The sequence below is a fragment of the Babylonia areolata genome, chromosome 28 (genome assembly GCF_041734735.1).
Source record: "Babylonia areolata isolate BAREFJ2019XMU chromosome 28, ASM4173473v1, whole genome shotgun sequence".
NCBI classification, from domain to species: Eukaryota; Metazoa; Mollusca; class Gastropoda; order Neogastropoda; family Buccinidae; genus Babylonia; species Babylonia areolata.
Window position 1 is genome coordinate 14,716,162 of NC_134903.1, and position 19,666 is coordinate 14,735,827.

The following is a 19,666-nucleotide window of genomic DNA, read 5'->3' on the forward strand; positions in this document are numbered from 1 at the left end:
TTTTTTAAATATCAGAATGTACAGTGGGACCAAACCACACCTGCCAAAAGACGACACACCACACAGCTGTGTTCTTTCTTTCCCCCAGTTCAAAACCTCATACCTCCACAATCAGTGTCAGAAAAAAAAAAAAAAAAAAAAAAAAGTGGACGGTGCTCAATGCACAGGTGTGAACTATGTGTTACAGACTTTTTTGACAGCTAGCAAAAACACTGACAGTGAAAATGACAGGTGTGTGTGTGTGTGTGTGTGTGTGTGTGTGTGTGTGTGTGTGTGTGTTCTAATGGCCCAGTGAGTGGGACACACCACTACACACATTTCACCTCTTCTCCCCCCCCCACCCCCCCTAATTCATCTAACCAACCCATCCCCCACCCAAACCTCCTATCCAATCTATAAAAAATTTTTAAAAAAGCAAAGACTACCACCCTAATAATCACACCTAAATCATTAATTTCTATCTTCAATTCATCTCTTTTTCTAATCATGACTCGAGCTTCTCAGCATACAATCTACTTTTTTTTTTTAATAATGTTTTTGAAAAAGTGAAAAGAAACAAAAAAAAAAAAAAAAAAAAAAAAAAAAGGAGAGAGATTGAAATGTCCACCCAAGGGTATCACGAAGACCTGGTTGCCTGGAGAAGAAGAAGAAGAACCAAAACTCTCTCACTGCTTCCCCCCCTCACCCCCGCCGCTTCCCGTGTCCTTGACCGGTGCTGCTGTCGTCGATTTGCCTCCGGGGTTGTCGCCACCGCCACTTTCAGAGCCTCCTGTGCTGGTGGCCACCCACACTGCAACATCACACACACGCGCACACGCACACACACACATGCCCCTCTCCGTTACACCTTGCTGCACTGGCTTCCTTCATCATCGCACGTCATCAACAATATCATCATCATCATTCACCATCACACACCATCGTCAACAGGAACATCGACCATTCATTCCAAAGATAACAAGGGGGTAACCTGTCTGGATGGCCAGGTCTGGCACTCCCTTCTGGTCAGACTAACATTTTTTTTCTCGGTTCGGGGGGGGGGGGGGGGGGGGGGGGCCCTTTGGGGGGGGGTGACACCAGGTCTGACTAGCTGACACTCTAATTAAAACATTCGCTAACTCTGAATATTTCAAATCAGATACAATTACAAAGCAGCTTTCGTAATACTGAGATGAATAGTTTCTGAAACACAAAGTTACAGAACTAAACAAATTTAACATGTGCTTTTTTGTTGGTTGGTTGGTTGTTGTTATTGTTTGATGTTGCTTTTTGGATGGGTTGGGGGGGGGGGGGGGGATTTTCTACAAAACTTGAAACAGCCAGTTTTGGCTGGCAACCCTAGATTTACAATCAACAGACTTCCCAAACAAAATTTACCATCAACTATTCATTGATTTACTCTGGGTAGCCCAGCACTCTACACCAATGAATCAAAATTGTCACCATATGTTGATGTTTCACTTTATTTAACTGTGTTCAGCGACAAGACCACACTCTTCAGGCCTTCAAAAGAGTCACTGGGCATACACACTACCCCTTCTCTGTGACATTCTAAATTCATTAACCACTATGTTTAACACAAGCACCATTGTTTACTTCACACACTGAAAGTAATTAAACTGCATTGTCAGTTTTATGGAATCCCATGCAATCGATCACATTTCTGAAAAATACAAAACAAAAACAGTATAGTAGGTCTTGCCTGTTTCAAGTTATGTATCGCACAGTACGTGTCAAAAAATTGTAACAATAAAGATGCTTGCCCACTTCAAATTATCTATCACACAGTGCGTGTCAAAAAAATTATAAGAACTGCACTTGAACATGTGTAATAATTAATCAATACATCAATTTGTGTTATCAATCACATTATGAACTGCACTTGAACATTTGTAATAAGTAATCAATACATGAAGCTGCGTTATCAATCAACATGTCACGATTTCAAACCACACTCTTTTCCAACTATACTTTGACACCACAGTTCACAGCGCCGCGACAAGCATGCAGCAGTGACTATTATTGTCAGCCGCAGACGAAATCAAAAGCGCTGGCTGCCAAGTACATCAAACATTCAGTACAAGTCACCAGCACCAAGGGCCTCCATGCATTCTCCTCCATATTCCCCCTTCCACAACACCCCCCCCCCCCCCCCAACACCCCCTGCCCCCTCGACCCCCCACCACCAAGCCTGCAGAAGATCCACATCACCACACCACAGTACAGTCAGCAATCAACCAACCAGCAGAAACAACATTCACATTCCAAACCACCGACCAACACTGGACGCTACTGGCAACCACTGGCATTGCTCGTCTGTTAAAGACAACCTTGGGACCTTGTTCTGCTTCAGGGTTTTGTCGGTTTTTGTTATTGTTGTTTGTTTGGGGGATTTTTTTTTTTTTTGGGGGGGGGGGGGGGGGGGCAAGGGGGGGGTTGGGTTTGTTTGTTTTTTTCTTAACTTGCATTTATAACTGCCAGCCACACACAATCAAAATGATGCCTCGCATTGATACCACAATTCCCCATACCCACAACTGCTGTGACATTGACAGGCAACTGACTTCACAAAATTCTTCAGTGAAAACTCCTTCAAGTCACTGTGAATTAGTTTTTTTTTATGTTCCCTGCCAGCTGCGTCAAACCCAGGGTAAAAAAATTCTGCTGTAGTTTCAAACACTTCCAGGTTACTTCCCCGGCGCCATTTTTGTCATGCTAATAAAACATTAGAGGGCGCTAGCCAGCGGGACAAAGGGGAGGTTACCTACTTCCGGGAGGTTATCGGCCATAGTTTCGTTTTCTCCACATAGGCGGATAGTAGTTTGTACAGGACAGGAATGTCAGACCCCTGCCGGAGTCTGCACTAGTTGGGTCACGGTTAAGTATGTGTAATTAAATAACATTTTACCACTTTTTTTTTTCTTTTTAAACCTTTCTTTTTTTTCTTCTTCTTTTTTTTTTTTTCTTCTTTTTTTCTTTTCAAAATCTGAAACCGCATCTTTTATTGCTACATAGATATCAGATACTGTGTTCCATGTTTACCGAACAAGGTGGCAGAATGGTTAAGGTGCTTATCTACCAATGCAGGGTCCAAGAGGGTCTGGGCTCAAACCCTGCTCTCACCCTTTCTCCCAAGCTCAAGTGGAAAATCAAACTGAGCATCTAGTCATTCGGATGAGATGATAAACCTTAGTCCTATGTGCAGCTTTTACTTGGTGCACTGAAAAAGAAACCATGGCAACAAAAGTGTTGTCCTCTGGCAAAATTCTGTAAAAAAAAAATATATATATATATATTTTTTTTTTTTTTTTTTTTTTAATCTTCTCTCATAGATAAACACATATACATGCATGCACTCAAGGGCTGACAAGCACTTTTAAGTTAGGCTGCTGTCAGGCATGTGCCCAGCAGATGTGGTGTAGCATATATGGATCTGTCCGAAAGCAGTGACGCCTCCTTAAGAAACTGAGACCGAAACCGTACTCTCCTTTCAATAATGTGCATGCATTATTATGAATAAAACTGCTAAAATGTACCACATCAAAGTTTACTAACATGCTCCCCCTCTCCCTATCCCATGCAACAAAGCTGTTGCGTAAAAGACAAAGGAACAAGTCAACACACGAAAGAAGCTATCAATGCTAATATTCAGAACAAAAAATAAATCCTCAAAGTCTTTCAGATACGTCTAAACACTAATCCTTTTGCAAGCTGCAGATTCTGATCATGCCAATTCTACATGCTGAAGTGAAAGAGAGAAAAAAATATAACTGTTTCCACTTTCCCAATCTGTACAACGTACATTCTCACATACAAACTACCAACGTGAATGGAAACAGATAGGCTGCACTTTCCAAAAAAAAAATTAAATCAAAAACGATTATGTGCTGCAGTTTTGGTGGTTTGTGTTATGATAAACAACAAGCTGAACATAGAATGCACATGACAACGCACATCTTACAGACCCAAATATCAACCCGCGACATCTGAAAGGATTTTCTTTTTTTTTTTTTTTTTTTTTATTCCCCCAATTCCCCCCCACCCCACCCCCCAGCCCAGTCAGACAAGGGATGCAATCCATCCTTCAAGTTCAACTCTTAACCAGGATAGGTAAGCAATTTGGGTTGTTTCCCTTCAACTATCTCCCTGGCGACAGAGAAACTTCCATTGTCCACAGTAACACTGCTTCAGAAAAACGGTACCCAGGCATTTACCCAACTCCTGATCTCGGATGAACAGATAATGCACATGCATTGGGGGATACAACAGAAGGGAGAGCAGTGTTTCAAATCAAGCAACAGCATTCCATGTATTTCTTCGCACTCGTACTATCAATAGGATTCCTGGGAAAACACAATTTTGGTGGACAGGTTTAAAATTAATCTTAAAAGTTAAAATAAACAGATATCATAAATGCACTTTTGTATTCACTGAGCACTGCCCAAAATGGTTATGGAAAAAAAAAATATTTTGAAACAATTTTTTTAACACATGAGAAAAAAACTAACACAGAATTTTAGAAAACAAATTCTACTAAGTAAAACAACAAGCAGTTGCTACCATATAACACAGCAATCTGAAGCAACTCTACAGAAAGACACTACATGTAAGCAAACTACCACGGATGCAGAAATTCTAAACACACACACACACACACACACACACACACACACACACCATGCCTCATTGTTCATATACATATATATCAAACACACACACGTACATACATATCAATAACACAACTAACGCCCACACCCACCCACCCACGCCCGAACGCCACCCCCATGCCCCCTCCAAAAAAAAAATATATATATATTCTGCCTACACCACCATTCAGCAATGGGTACTAGTAAAATACTTCAAATTATTCAAACCAAAATCAGCAATCAGTTTTTGTCAGAATTATTCAAACCAATACCAATCAAGTACCAAAAAATACATATTAAACAAAAAACTATATATATGAACACATATATATTTCTTTTACTATAAGTAATGTTCAAAAAAAAATATATATATATATTTTTAAAAAAAAAAAAAAAAAAAAAAAAAAAGCAATGGAAATAAACTTTGGCTACAACTACCCATGCAGATCTACGCACAAACCATCTACAGACAGGAGGAAGAAAAGAAGCACCAAAAAAAAAAAGAGAGGAGAGAAAATCCAAAATACAAAAGAAAAAAAAAAAGCAGGAGAATGAAAAGAAAAAGAAAGCAGGCAGGCAGGCAGAAAGAAAGAAAGAAAACAGTGAGAAAGAAGCCGTAGGAGAGAGGTGTGAAGCGAGCGTGACAACAGGACACAGCGTCGTTGCCCATACCCTTAGCCCGAAGTGGCCCACACTGGCAGCGTGACCAAAAGCCAAGACAGGAGCGGGGAGAGCAAGAGAACAGACAAAACGGGTGAACAAATGCAATGATCATGGGGCATAACTCTACCAAATGCAACAGATCATGGGGTATAACTCTTGCCAAATGCAACTGATCATGAGGTATAAATCTGCCAAATGCAATGATCATAGAGTATAACTCTGCCAAATGCAATGATCATGGGGTACAACTCTACTAAATGTAATGATCATGGGGCATAACTCTACCAAATGCAATTATAATGGGGCATAACTACCAACTGCAATGATCATGGGGCATAACTCTGTCAAATCCAATGATCGTGGGGCATAACTCTACCAACTGCAATGATCATGGGGCATAAAATGATATAGATCATGGGGTATAACTCAACCAAAAACAATGATCATGGGGCATAAAATGCAATGATCATGGGGCATAGCTCTACCAAACGCAGTGATCATGGGGCATACAACTACAACAAATGCAATGATCATGGGGCATACTTTACCAAATGCAATGATCATGGGGCATTACTCAACCTAATGCAAAAGATCAAGGGGCATAACTCAACCAAATGCAACAGATCATGTGGCATAGCTCTATCAAATGCAATGATCATGGAGTATAATTCTGCTAAATGCAATGGTCACGAAGTATATAACTCGACCAAATGCCATGATCAAGGGGAATAGCTCTACCAAATGCAATGATCATGGGGCATGACTCTACCAGACCAACTACAAAAATCCATCAGGCCTTTTCCGTGTACAAATGTTGTTTTAAATTTAAGTAAAACTATTTACATTAATTTTCAAACCTCAATTTCAGACAAAATGTGTGAACAAATGCAATGATCATGGGGTGTAACTCTATCAGACCCAGTACAGAAATCAGTCCTTTTCGTCATGAAACTACGGTTCTACAATAAAATTAAAAAATACAGCAACAATCTTATTAACCTGACATTTTCTTTTCAACTGTTGGAAGGTCAATCACCTTAAAAAATATATATAAACATTCAACAATCAGTTTGATCATGGATCTGATCAATTACAGATTAATCCCCCGTTAGAGCTCCCACCAATAAACTGAAAAAATTATAATTTTAAAAGTTCTTCTACCTACCTTCTTCCTTTTTTATCATCTCTATTTTAAATAAAAATGAAGTTTATATTTCTTTGTTTCAATGTTTTGTAACGCTTCAGAGTTTACCTTTTTTCCATGATTCTATGCCATTCCATTTCTCGAGAACACTCAAATAATAATAATAATAATAATAATAAATACTGCCACTACCAAAAGGTCTACACCTGCTGAAGTGTGAACTGACAGTGCTGAAAGTATACAGAACTTCTGAACAAAAACTGAGCACACGATGCAATGCAACGACAGAAGGGGAAAAAAGTATATATAACTTTATAATCATGGTAGAACATTAACAACTAAAATTACGAAATAGTTATCAAAATACAGCATTTGTTTCAAGTAAAAAAAAATTTAAAATAAAAAATCAACAAACAAACAAAACAAAACAAAGAACAACAGAGGTGCCTGATTATTAAAAAAATTTAAGTTGAAATACTGAAGATGCAAACAGCATCCATCACTTTTGACCGCAGTGAAACCAGTGGCAAGACAACTACTGCAGTCTGCATAATTCAAATCACCTCTCAACTTCTTTAATATTCTATGAAAAACAGACCCGTTTTTATCAAGTGGTCCTTAACTTTTTTGGTTAAGTCTGTACCTGGAAATGCTACCTTCCGCTTTGTAATTCAAACTTAAAATCGGTGCATTGCATCCGTAGCTGTGTCTTCATGGAAATGCAGCATACTAACAGTAAAAATCAAAGAAGAAAAAAAAAGAAAGAAAACAGAAGTGTCTTCTTTCCTTATTTACACTACGCAACTGAACTGCATCACATCCAAGAACCGTACTAGTGCTGTGCATTTCAAACAGATGGAAAAAGGAGGATTCTGGATACTTGAAAGAACTAAATGGAATCCTTCAAAAAATATATATATATACACCCCCTCCCCCACCCCCACTCTAGGCCACCTCAAAAGCTAGCTGGGACAGTTCTGCTGATGTTCAGCTTTCCCTAATTTTGACAGCGAGATCAAAATTTCTTCTGTGTGACTATACTTCTATTATCGTGCCTTTTTGAAACACTTGAATCACCATGTTCCCTTTGTAACACTGATGAATGTGCTAAATTGCAGCATTCTTCACATGGAATTCCACCTTTCATTCAACTGATACCATGTGCTACTTGTGTCTAACCTCCATTCAACTATACCTGGATACTTCTTAATTTGGTGCTCGTGGGCTGAAACTCAACTCATTCATTCCAAGTTGAAACAGTCTACATCTGGGCTTTTTACATGTATGACTATTCTGATCCTGCCCTTTAGGCAGCCATACTCCAATTTCCCAGGTGTGCACGCTGGTGTACATTTCTGTTTCCACACCCCACCGAATGCTGACATGGATTTACATGATCCTTTAACATCAATCTTTGATGTTCTGCATGTGTATACACATCAAGGGGCTGAAGGCAGTCGGCAGGTCTGCACATGGTGACGTATGCTGACATGTGAGATTGGAGAAACCTTCAACGAGCGCAATAGCCGAATGGTTAAAGCGTTGGACTTTCAATCTGAAGGTCCCAGGTTCGAATCACGGTGGTGGCGCCTGGTGGGTAAAGGGTGGAGATTTTTATGATCTCCCAGGTCAACATATGCGCAGACCTGCCAGTGCCTGTGTATACGCAAGCAGAAGATCAAATACGCACGTTAAAGATCCTGTAATCCATGTCAGCGTTCGGTGGGTTATGGAAACAAGAACATATCCAGCATGCACACCCCCGAAAATGGAGTGTGGCTGCCTACATAGCGGGGTAAATATACACGTAAAAGCCCACTCACGTACATACGAGTTAGCGTGGGAGATACAGCCCACGAACGAAGAAGGAGAAACCTTCTTCCACCCATAACCCACTAGGAGATGATACCAGGCTTGAACCCAGGACCCTTATCTGACTGAACGTCTCACACTCTTCTAACCACTTTGCCAAAGTGCCCACTGCACCTCGGGATACCAAGAACCTGTTGTTTGGGGTGGGGGGGGGTGGGGAGGGGGGACTGTACCAATGCACAAACCAAGAGTAACGCAGAATATGTTTTATAAAAAGGATCAAACTTAACTACTCAACATAAACATAATATACTAACTGTCCATAAAAAAAACACAATGAGAGTGCACAGACCCATGCATGCACGCACAGGAGTGTGCACATTCACGCCCGCTCACATGCATGCACACACAGACATACAGACACACAAAATGGGTTGTTTTTTTTTCTAATTCATCTGGTCATCACTATGATCAAAGTCTTGTCTTAATTTTCATTTAACTCCATTTCTTACCCATCACACCACACAAAGATGCGTTTTCTTCTTTTTCTTCTTCTTTTCTTTCTTTCTTTTTTTTTTTTTTTTTTTTCCAGTCCAGGCTATGAGAAGAAAAAGGCAGCTGAATATTTTCCCCAAACTTTCCATCTGAACATCACCTGATTTTCATAAATATTGCCCTAGGTCAGATAGATATCATCCCAAGCCTCCAAGTGCTTCACATGACACGACAGGGACACTAACTTTAAACAACAAAAGCAAGGGATTTGGGTTTACCATTCACTCCTGCCTACACTTCTGTGCAGCCAACTTTCAAGCACAATGCAAAGCAAGACCTTTCACTAGGTCAGACAAACAGCAAACTACACACACACACACACACACACACACAACACACAACACACACACACACACACACACACACACACGCAAAGAGGGCATGCTGCATTATCCTGTATCCTGCGCCGCTAGTCATTCAACATCTTCATTCAAACACACAAAAAAAAAAAAAAAAAAAAAGTTCAACGAATAAAAGTTTAGCTCAGAGCTTTCCCCTCGGGGGGAACATATGACAGACAGCAAGTGCTAGGTCTGGAACCCCTAAATTTCCATTACCGGGATACGAGACTTTCTGTTACAGGCTGAAATCGCGGCAATACCTCCATCGTTTTTACAAATTTTGCCACGTTGCCTATCTTCCTTCAGTTTAATTTAGACTACAATCTAAAGAAGAATCTCCCGATAATTTGCCAAGCATCTGAGAACAACTAGGATGAAGAAAAGACAGAGACAGAGCGACACGCACGCACACAAACACGCACGCAGGTGCGCACACCAACACACACACACACACACACACACACACACACACACACAGGGGTGGAGGTCTAAGTGCAGACAAAAAGCATCGGTCAACATGGAAAGTGCAGACAGCCAGTCGCCATGCAAAAAAGCCAAAGCATTGGTGCAGTGAAGCACATCAGTCATGCCACCAAACGCTAAATCCTCACACACACACACACACACACACACACACACACACACACACACACCCTCCCCTCCCCCCCCCCCCCCCCTTCTTCCTACATCCTCTCCTTCCCCAACCTAGAAGAATCAACAAATCCTGTGTTAACAGTGCTTGGTAAATTTTGACTTCCCAGTGGAAAATAAACAACATCACTTCATACAATCAGACATTCAAACTGCAGTTGGTTAAAACTTACAAGAGACTAAGGAGCAAGACAGCTAACATGATGATTAAAATCTAAATTTCTTTCAAACACAAAGAACAAAGAAAGAAAGATATGAAAACAATGAAAACAAAGTTAAACATGGGCAGCTCGAAAATACTGTCTTAGATTTAAGACAAAATTTTTACAATTCAGTCATACTGCCATCATCATCATCATAATTACCATCAATCCAACCATCACTCAATGTTCAAAAACTGTCAGCTACTACTAGTATTGTAGTAAGCAAGTCACAAACTTCACCGACTCCTGCTTTTCAAATTCTAATAATCATGCATGCTTTAAAACAATCCATTATTTGCATCACAATCCATTTCTCATAGCAATCACCTTGAAAAATCATCTGCTACCTTCCAAAAATACCAACATCCTATCTGTTTCCACCTAAAAACTAAATCAAAGTATGAGACTGACAGAAAGACAGAGGGAAAAAGAGAAAAATTCTGCAATAATTCTTAATAATTAATAGTAATAATTCAAAACACAAACACAATTCATAAAAATACACAGCAATGGATTTTTTAAGATGGATTTTTTTCCCCCTCTCTGTATATATACTAACATATTTGTTGCGGCAGGAATACAAACAATTTCTTTGCGTTGCCTGGAAGAGGCACAAATACTCTTCAACTTCCAAGGATCAAAGCACACTCCAGCCCCCCTCCTTGCTGCAACGTTAACACACTGTCTGTAACTACTAAGACTTCTTCCTTTTCCTTGCTTCTCTCAAAAAACAAACCCTACACCACCCAGCATGCAGAACTTTCCAAAATTTGTCAACATACATATGGACTTCAAAACAGAGAGAGAGAGAGACAGTGAGAGAGAGAGAGAGAGAGAGAGAGAGAGAGAGAGACAGAGAGACAGAGTACACTGGAACTTTAAAACAAAAAGGAAAAAACACTAGTCTCTGAAACAAAATGGAAGAACACACTGGAATTTTCAAACTTAAAGGAAAAAAAGAATACACTGAAATTTGATGTAAAAGAGAGAATAAATTAGAAGAAGAAAAGAGAGAGAGAGAGAGACTTAATGAAAGTAAGAGACAGACAGATGGACAGACAGATTCAGACAGACAGATTCAGACATCAAGAGAGACAGAAACAAAAACAGAAACAGAAAGCATACAACTAATGTTAACATTTGAGCATAATGTTAGTAAGATTTTTTTTTTTTTTTTTCCAAAATCCTAAAAAGCATCTCAAAACAAGAAAATGAGAAGGCAACCTTCCAAGAAAAAAAAAAAAAAAAAGAGAAAAGCCAGCAGTGACACTACTGCACTACAACCACAACAACAGAAATGAAAAGAAAGAGAAAAAAAAAACAAAAAAAAACACAGAAAAATACAACAGAACAATGCACAGAGCAATCAGCAACTGGAAGCAGTGTGTAGTTCTCCAACACATTCTTTTATTCATTCCATTTTGTTGATTTTTTTTTTTTTTTTTTTTTTGTTGCAAATTACAGATCTGTTCCATCAACATCACAGGCCTTATTGTTCTTTCATTACAGGAACGGGAAAAAAAATGGTAACAACCATGTCACCAAGGCAACAAAGCCAAACAACCACAAGAAAACTGAAACAAAAACAACAACAAGAAAAAAGGGGGGGAGGGAGGAAAGAAAATCCTATGAAAAAAACAAACATGCATATACATCCAAAACAAAGTAAAACACACACAGACAAAACAAAAACACTTCTTCCCACCAAAAAAAAAAAAATAAAAAAATAAAAAAAAACAACCTGCACTGAAATGTTAACTTGTACACGAAATAATAAACCCATTCTCTTAAAAAAAAAAGTTCTGCAAAACATACACCTGCAATATATATATGTCAGAATGAACACTACTTTTTTTTTTTCTTTCTCCACAATTGGCTGGGATTTTTGTTGTTTCCTAATATTTCATTTTCCTCACAGTAATGCCAATTTGCGGTGTGGAATTCTATGGAACTTAAAACTAACATATCTCCTGCAGTCTCCGTGTAAGTGTATGTCACTGTGCGTGTGTGTGTGTGTGTGGGAGGTGGGAGTGGGAGAAAAAAAAAGGGGGGGGGGGTGGGGGGGGGGAATACAAAAACCCACCATGAGTAAAAAATTTTAAAATACATAATAAAAGCCTCCACCCACCAACCCACACACACCCACACATAAACAAAAGAATGGGTGCAAAGACAAGAAATTCAAAAGACGGACAAACAGAGAGAAAGAGAGGGAGAGGAGAGAGAGGGAGGGAGGGAGGGAGGCACCTGCTGTCTTCAAACTACCGGTATCCACCTGCTTCCCAATGGCTAAATGCTCTGTGCATTCTCTGTGCATGCAATAACACGTGCACGCACACACACACACGCATACGCACGCATCAACTTACCGGCAATGATAATGATAATGATAACAATGATACCTATCAAAATCAGCCACATCTGCAGGGAAAAAAACAGAAAACACACTCATGCACAACATAATTACAACAGAAAATGTGATAATACAACAACATTAACAACAAAAAGATCACTGGAAAAAAAAAAATCACTGAAAATTCATAGTAAACAAAAGAAACGTGCTGGAAAGATACAACATTAAAAGTGAAGACACTGTACACTATGCATGAAATATATAAATACCAGTATACTGACGCTAAAACAAAAATTTTCTAAAATATACAACAGTAGCATACTGATATTATAAAATACATGATTTCTGTAACGTACAAGACATGACACAGAGACAGACAAGCCATCAAATGATAAGAGTTTCGTCTCAGTTAACAGTTGCTTTTATGCCTGGTGTTTTCTATCTCCTTATCCCTGACAGATTATCTGTCTTTCTGTAAAAATACTCTCATTTCCTTCTATTCGTATTTGAAATTGTAGACCACAACTCCCGACATTCATTTAAATATCTACAACAGTACAGGTGGGCTTTCCTTTTCAATATATCACCGCTTTCAACCCTGCCATATCAGCATACAGGCAGCCATACTCCCATTAGGGCATTTTCTGTGGTGTTCATGTTTCCATAATCCCACCGATCACAACTACGAGTTACAGGATCTTTAACGTGGATATTTGATCTTCTGCGTGTGTACACACATGAGTGTGGGTTCAAGCACCAGCAGGTCTGTCTACATGTTTCACCATGCACCGATGCAGGGATCGAACCCATGACCCTCAGATTGAAAGTCCAACAATCTAACCATTTTGTCTTTTGTGTCCATCAGATATTACAATATAGTAACAAAAACTACATCCACAGTACTCCACCTAAGTTCAGAAGAAGAACTGCGCTTTCAAAATGAACCAAATCTTCGAGTACCTCACACTAAACCTAGCTACACAATGACCCAAGAACAGTGCTTTCAAAGTAAACCAAAACTCTGAAGAAACAACCGAAACCACAACAGCAATCCTGCTAAGGAAAAGAACAACACACAGAACAGCAAAACCACATGAAAACAAATCAAGGAAAAAAAAAAAACCAGAAAAAGACAGTCACAAAAACATAATCGATGCAAACTGCAAAAGACAAAGTGAATAAAACAAGAATATTCAGAAAACACACAACGCACAACAAATACAAGAACTGCCTCTTACTCAGATGGGCCAACTCCTAATATCTCAGCCACAACAACTAGAGAGGTGAATGACAACAATAACAACAACAATGACAACGACAACACAAGACTGCAGGGGGGAGTTCAAGGGGGTGGGAATGGCAGAGCGGGGGGAGACAGGAGGGCGTGGAGGAAGCCCCCTGTGCTTCCACCCCCAAGCCCCATCCGGGCACAACACAACAACCACCACCACTCACCGATAACAATAATGACAATGATACCGATGATCACGCCCAGAATAATCATCATCTGAGCAGCAGCAGCAGCGGCACATACAGACAGCAACAGTTTTGGGCATAGGACTCACAAAACACCAACACTTACGACTTTCAGTTCTTTTTTTTTTTTTTTTTTAGGTTTTTCACCTCTAGCCCAAACATTTGTTTCAGGTTTTTTGTCTTCTAAACTAGACGTGGAGTGGCGTATCCTTTGACAACTCCCTAGAACTGAAAATTTAAACACTTGACATTTTCCCTTCCTTTTTTCTGTCTTTCCATCCCCTTTGTCTCTCTCACATACACACACAAACACATGCACAAATGCACACACACACACACACACACTCTCACACACTCACACACGCACATACCCACACATGCACTCACACAACAATCTCATGCACTCACACACATACACAAGCAGACATACACAAACTATGACAGTTTCTCTCTCTCTCTCTCTCTCTCTCTCTCTGTAGAAAACTTCTGGAAATCCCTACATCAATTCCACTGACAGTACATAAAAAATACACTAGGAGTGTTTCCATGTGCCAATGGATAGCTCACCTTGCAATTCTTCCACCAGTATTTCCGTTTCAATTTACCAGCGCTAGCTTCAAACTGGGAGGCTCCGGCTTGCAAGGCATCTGAAACCAAATTCTCATTGAGTACACTGTTGTGTAGGAGTATGTGTATGTGTGTGTGTGTGTGTGTGTGTGTGTGTGTGTGTGTCTGCATGGTGCCTACATGTGTGAGACAGAGAGAGGGACAGACAGTGCTTGTGCGCGCACACGTTGTGTGTGCTGTGAGTGTGTTGTGTGTGTGTGTGTCTGTCTGTGTGTGCGTGCATGTATGCATGCATGAGAGAGAGAGAGTCAAAAAGCAAGAAAAAGACTGAGACAGGCAAACAGAGAAAGAGGAGAAGAATCTGGCATAATCAATTTTCCACAATAATGGTGGCAGCAGTAATTCAGTGAAACCAAAGTACTGTGTACTGTACTCCGGACATCTTCACCTTCCAACCATCCTGCAAAGATGCGGCATGCACTTTGTGCACATAAAAGAAACCACGGCAACAACAGGGTTGTCCCTGGCAAAATTCTGTAAAAAAAAATCTACTCTGACAGGAAAACAAATACACCTGCAGGCAAAACTAAAATGTGGAGTGTTGGCCTAGTGGTCACACATCCGCCCAGGAAGCAAGAGAATCTGAGCGCACTGGTTCAAATCCCACAGTCGCTAGTATTTTCGCCCCCTCCACTAGACCCTGAGTGGTGGTCTGGATGCTAGTCATTTGGATAAGGCAATAAACCGAGGTCCCGTGTGCAGCATGCACTTAGTGCATGTCAAAGAATCCATGGCAACAAAAGGGTTGTCCCTAGCAAAATTCTGTCGGAAAACCCACTTCAGTAAAAAAACAAATTTAACTGCAGGCAGAAAAACACAACAACAAAAAATGGGTGGTGCTCTCAGTGTAGCGATATGCTCTTTCTGGGGAGAGCAGCCCAAATTTCACATAGAGAAACCTGTTGAGACAACAGTAATACAATACAAATTTTTTTTTTTAAATGTAATGGGCGGCATCCTCACAGTAGCGATGCACTCTGCCCAGGAGAGGCCCCAGTTCCACACAGAGAAATATGTTGTGACAACAGAGTAATATGACAGGTAACCACCCACCTGCCCTGTCGTCCAGCTCTGAGATTTTCTGATCTCGCTCCAACACTTTGTCCACGTTGACTCGCATAATATCCACCACCTACAGAAAAAAGGAAAAAAAATCATCAATCTTCAATATCCACCCTCTAAAACACCACAAAAATCAATCATTAATTATTATCAATATCCATCATCTGAAACACCACAAAACCAAATACATATACACTATCTAAAACACCACAAAAATCAATAATTTAATAATTCTCAATATCCACCTTCTAAAACACCACAAAAAACTATCATTATGAATTACCAATATCCGCCATCTAAAATAATGCAGGCAAGCATGAGTGCAAGCACATATTTGTGTACCTCATCAGAGTGGATTTCTTCCAATGGATGAATGAATAGATATATGGATGGATGGATAGATATCTTGATGGATAGTGTACTAGTTTTTATGTGTGTTGTCTTTACTATTTGTGTTACACAAACTGTAACAGTATTTACTGTATTATGGACAGCAAATATGATTTATGAATGTGTACATATGCATCATTATATGTTTGTACATATGTATGCATTGATATGTGCCTGATTATGCATTGTTGGGTATATTCTGCATAGATTTGGGGAACATGCATACCTTTTTTTTCTATAAATATATAATGCACACACATATCAATATTGGGGATGGTGATGTTTTCCTTTTGGGAATAAATCCTTCTCTTTTCCTCTCTCCCTTTTCCCCTTATTACCCCCCACCTTCTCCCTAAATCTCTGAAGGATTATCAGCAGAAACAAAACTCTTAGCAGAGGAATGGTACCTGACATCCAACAGACAGAAAATGCCCCAACATTGAGACACAAATTTAGTTCTCCCACCCCCACCCCACACACACCCCAACAACCACCACCACACACCCCTCCCCTAAGCGCAAAAACCATCACATCCCACCCCCATCCCTCCCCTCTCCCCCATCCCCCAGGCCTCCTGAGCACGGTCCCACCACCCTGTGTGTGTGTGTGTACAGACACACACAGATGGACAAACCAACTACTACCACAACACCATGCGTCTATACAGACAGACAGACAGACAGACAGACAAACAACTACCACTACACCATCCGTCTCTAATCACAGCCCAAATAATGATGCCCGCAGCTGTGCACATCTCCCCCCCACTCCCCCACTCCCCCAAAACAGGGCGGCAGAAATCAATAGGAAGGCTCAGAGCTTTGGCTTGCAGCAGCAGTGCAGCGTGGCTATATGAACTGTACCAAGTACACCTGCCTTTCCTATCTATTCCCAAACCTGCTGACACTCACACCACCTGGAGCACACAGTCACTGACCCAGAACAGAGAAGGGCTGCGTTAACACTTATCACTGTGGCTGGCCTTCCAAGGAGGGAGGTGGCAGAACAGTTCAGACGCTCAGCTGCCAATATAGCAAGTCCGTGAGGGTGCGAGTTCAAACTCCACTCTCGCCGTTTCTCCTTAGTTTGACCGGGAAATCAAACGGAGCATCTAGTCTTTCGGATGAGACGATAAACCCAGGTCCCGTGTGCAGCACGCACTTGGCGCACCGAAAAAGAAACCATGGCAACAAAAGCATTGTACTCAAGTAAAATTTGGTAAAAAGAAATCCACTCTGAAAGGTACACAAACATATAGGTATGCACTCAAGGCCTGACAAGCACATTGGGTTATGCTGCTGTCAGGCATCTGCCTAGCAGATGTGGTGTAGAGTATATGCATTTGTCTGAACTCAAGGACGCCTCCTTGAGAAAGTGAAACTGAAACTGACTGGACCTGCCTCCGCCTTACCTGCCTGCCAGCCTCACCCTGCCTCCAAGAAGCTTCAAGAAAACCACTAGTTGTATAGAAGAAAAAAAAAATTAATAATAATAATAATAACAATAATAATAAGTTGCCCTTCATGCCTGAATGGAGCAAAATCATCACCAAATTCTGTGTACTTAATCATGTTAATGGGTAAAGCTCATTTGTAAGTTCAGTAAGTCAACGACTTTTTCGCTGACATCTTCGAAAACGGCTGTAACTAGGAGCAAGAGATGAGCATCAAAACACCCCTGACCCTAGTACCACGCTACCACAACATCAGAATCTGCTGGCACTGATACAGTTTCTTCATCATCTTCTTCTTCATCACTATCCTTGCTGCTTTCACTTTATTGGGGGTGATAAAGCATTAGCACAATCACTGTTGTCAGAATCGTCAAGATTGAGCAGATGCAAGAACCTTTCGTTTGACAAAGGTAACTTTTTTTTACATCAAAATTTTTACTAAATTACGCATGAAAAAAAAAAGGTTCACTGACTGAAAATGAAGGGCAGTTACTTTACTGCCATCAAATGTGTGTACACCAAAAGCAGACATGAATTTTGAACATTGAACCATTAAACAAGATGACTATTTCGGCTATACATAACGCTGATTAAATATGAGTGCACACTTTGTCATCACCGATGGGTTAAGACACAGGGAGGAGATCTGTTTTAACAGGGTCCTGACCAGGCAAGGGTCTGTGTGAGGGGGTGGGTGGGTTTGTCCTGAGTGGAGTGGTGGCCTAGTGGTAACGTGTACAACCTAGGAAACGAGAGATCTGAGCGCATGGGGTCTAGACCGACAAATGGTCTGGACACTAGTCATTCGGATGAGACGTTAAACCGAGGTCCAATGTGCTGCATGCACTAAGCACATGTAAAAGAAACCATGGCAATAAAAGGGTTGTCTAACAAAGTGTGCTTTTACAATGTATGACCTATTTACATGGCCATTTCTTTTGGCAGCCATTTTCCATCTTCATGGTCGGGTGCGAAACTCTCCTCCTCATCCTGGGCCTGTTTGCTGCAGGCACTTACTTTCCCCTGCCATTTAGGCAGCAATTCTCCGTCTTCTGTTCAGGAGGGGGGAGGGGGCGGTTGAAACTCATCTCATCAACATGGGACTACGCCTGCTGCAGGAACTTAATTTACTCCACCATTTAGACAACCATTCTCCATTTTCAGGGAAGGTGGGGGTGTGGAACTCTCCTCATCGACCCTGTCCTGTGTTTGCTGCAGGTGCTTACTTTAGCCTGCCTTCTGGGCAACCAGTCTCTGTCTTTGGGGGGCACAGGGGGTTCGGCTGGGGGACAGCAGGATGGAACTCATCTCATCCACATGGGACTATCCCTGCTGCAGGCGCTTAGTTTACTCCGCCATTTCGGCAGCCATTCTCCATCTTCAGGGAAGGTGGGGGTGTGGAACTCTCCTCAACGACCCTGTCCTGTGCTTACTTTACCCTGCCTTTTAGGCAGCCAGTCTGTCTTAAAAAGGGGTGGGGGGGAGGGGTAATGGGGGGTGGGGATGGGGGGAGGGCAGGATGAAACTCACCTCATCCACCTGGGCCTGCGTCTGCTGCAGACGCTTGCTCTGCTCCCGTGGCATTGGCGGTCCGCCGGGCCCCCCAGACCTGGACAACCCAACAATGCAACTTCCAGTGCCTGTCCAAGTGGTGGCACACATGTTTCTTCTTGCGTGCGTCTATGCATGCATGCGTGTGTGTGTGTGTGTGTGTGTGTGTGTGTAAGTGTGTGCATGCGCCTATGCTGCTGGACCCCCCACAAACACACACACACGCGCACACCCTCCCCACAAAGTCTTGGATTTCTACCTAATAAATCTGTTAACTCAAAAAGGTGGTACCTATAGTGGTAAAAATCACTAAACACACACACACACACACACACACAAAAAAAAAAAAAGGGGGGGTGGGGGGGGGGGGCTTCCCTGCTTGTCAGGCAAAGTTCTCAAGAAATCTCAACTTAAAAGAAAATGAACAGACACAAAAACAGGCACTGACACACACTCCCTCCCTCCCTCACATGTGCGCACGCGCGCGCGCACACACACACACACACACAAACCGCATACTACATAAAAACATCTGAAACAAAGACACACACACACACACACACACACACACACTCATAACACACCAATCTATCACACACACACACACCACACCAGGACAGGAACAACAAGCCCCCACAATCAGTCACAAGACAACCCTGCCGGCCCAACCCACCACAGCCCAACCTGGACCTCTACCTTACAGCCACAACAAAAGGACGCCAACAGCAGCACAGGAAGA

At 41.4% G+C, this 19,666-nt stretch overlaps 1 protein-coding gene across 3 annotated transcripts in view; it reads right to left on the bottom strand.

Annotated features, from left to right (window-relative positions):
• Positions 1–181: 181 nt before the first annotated feature.
• The window catches only part of LOC143301876 (vesicle-associated membrane protein 3-like), a 33,397-nt gene continuing 13,912 nt past the window's right edge, over positions 182–19,666 (bottom strand). For all 3 annotated transcript variants that reach the window (XM_076616294.1, XM_076616293.1, XM_076616292.1), the window contains 5 exons: positions 18,907–18,985; positions 15,525–15,603; positions 14,412–14,491; positions 12,385–12,436; positions 182–790 (listed from right to left, as the gene is read on the bottom strand). In XM_076616294.1, the coding sequence (XP_076472409.1) occupies positions 666–790; positions 12,385–12,436; positions 14,412–14,491; positions 15,525–15,603; positions 18,907–18,985 (415 nt within the window). In that variant the 3' untranslated portion in view covers positions 182–665. The remainder of the gene's footprint in view (positions 791–12,384; positions 12,437–14,411; positions 14,492–15,524; positions 15,604–18,906; positions 18,986–19,666) is intronic.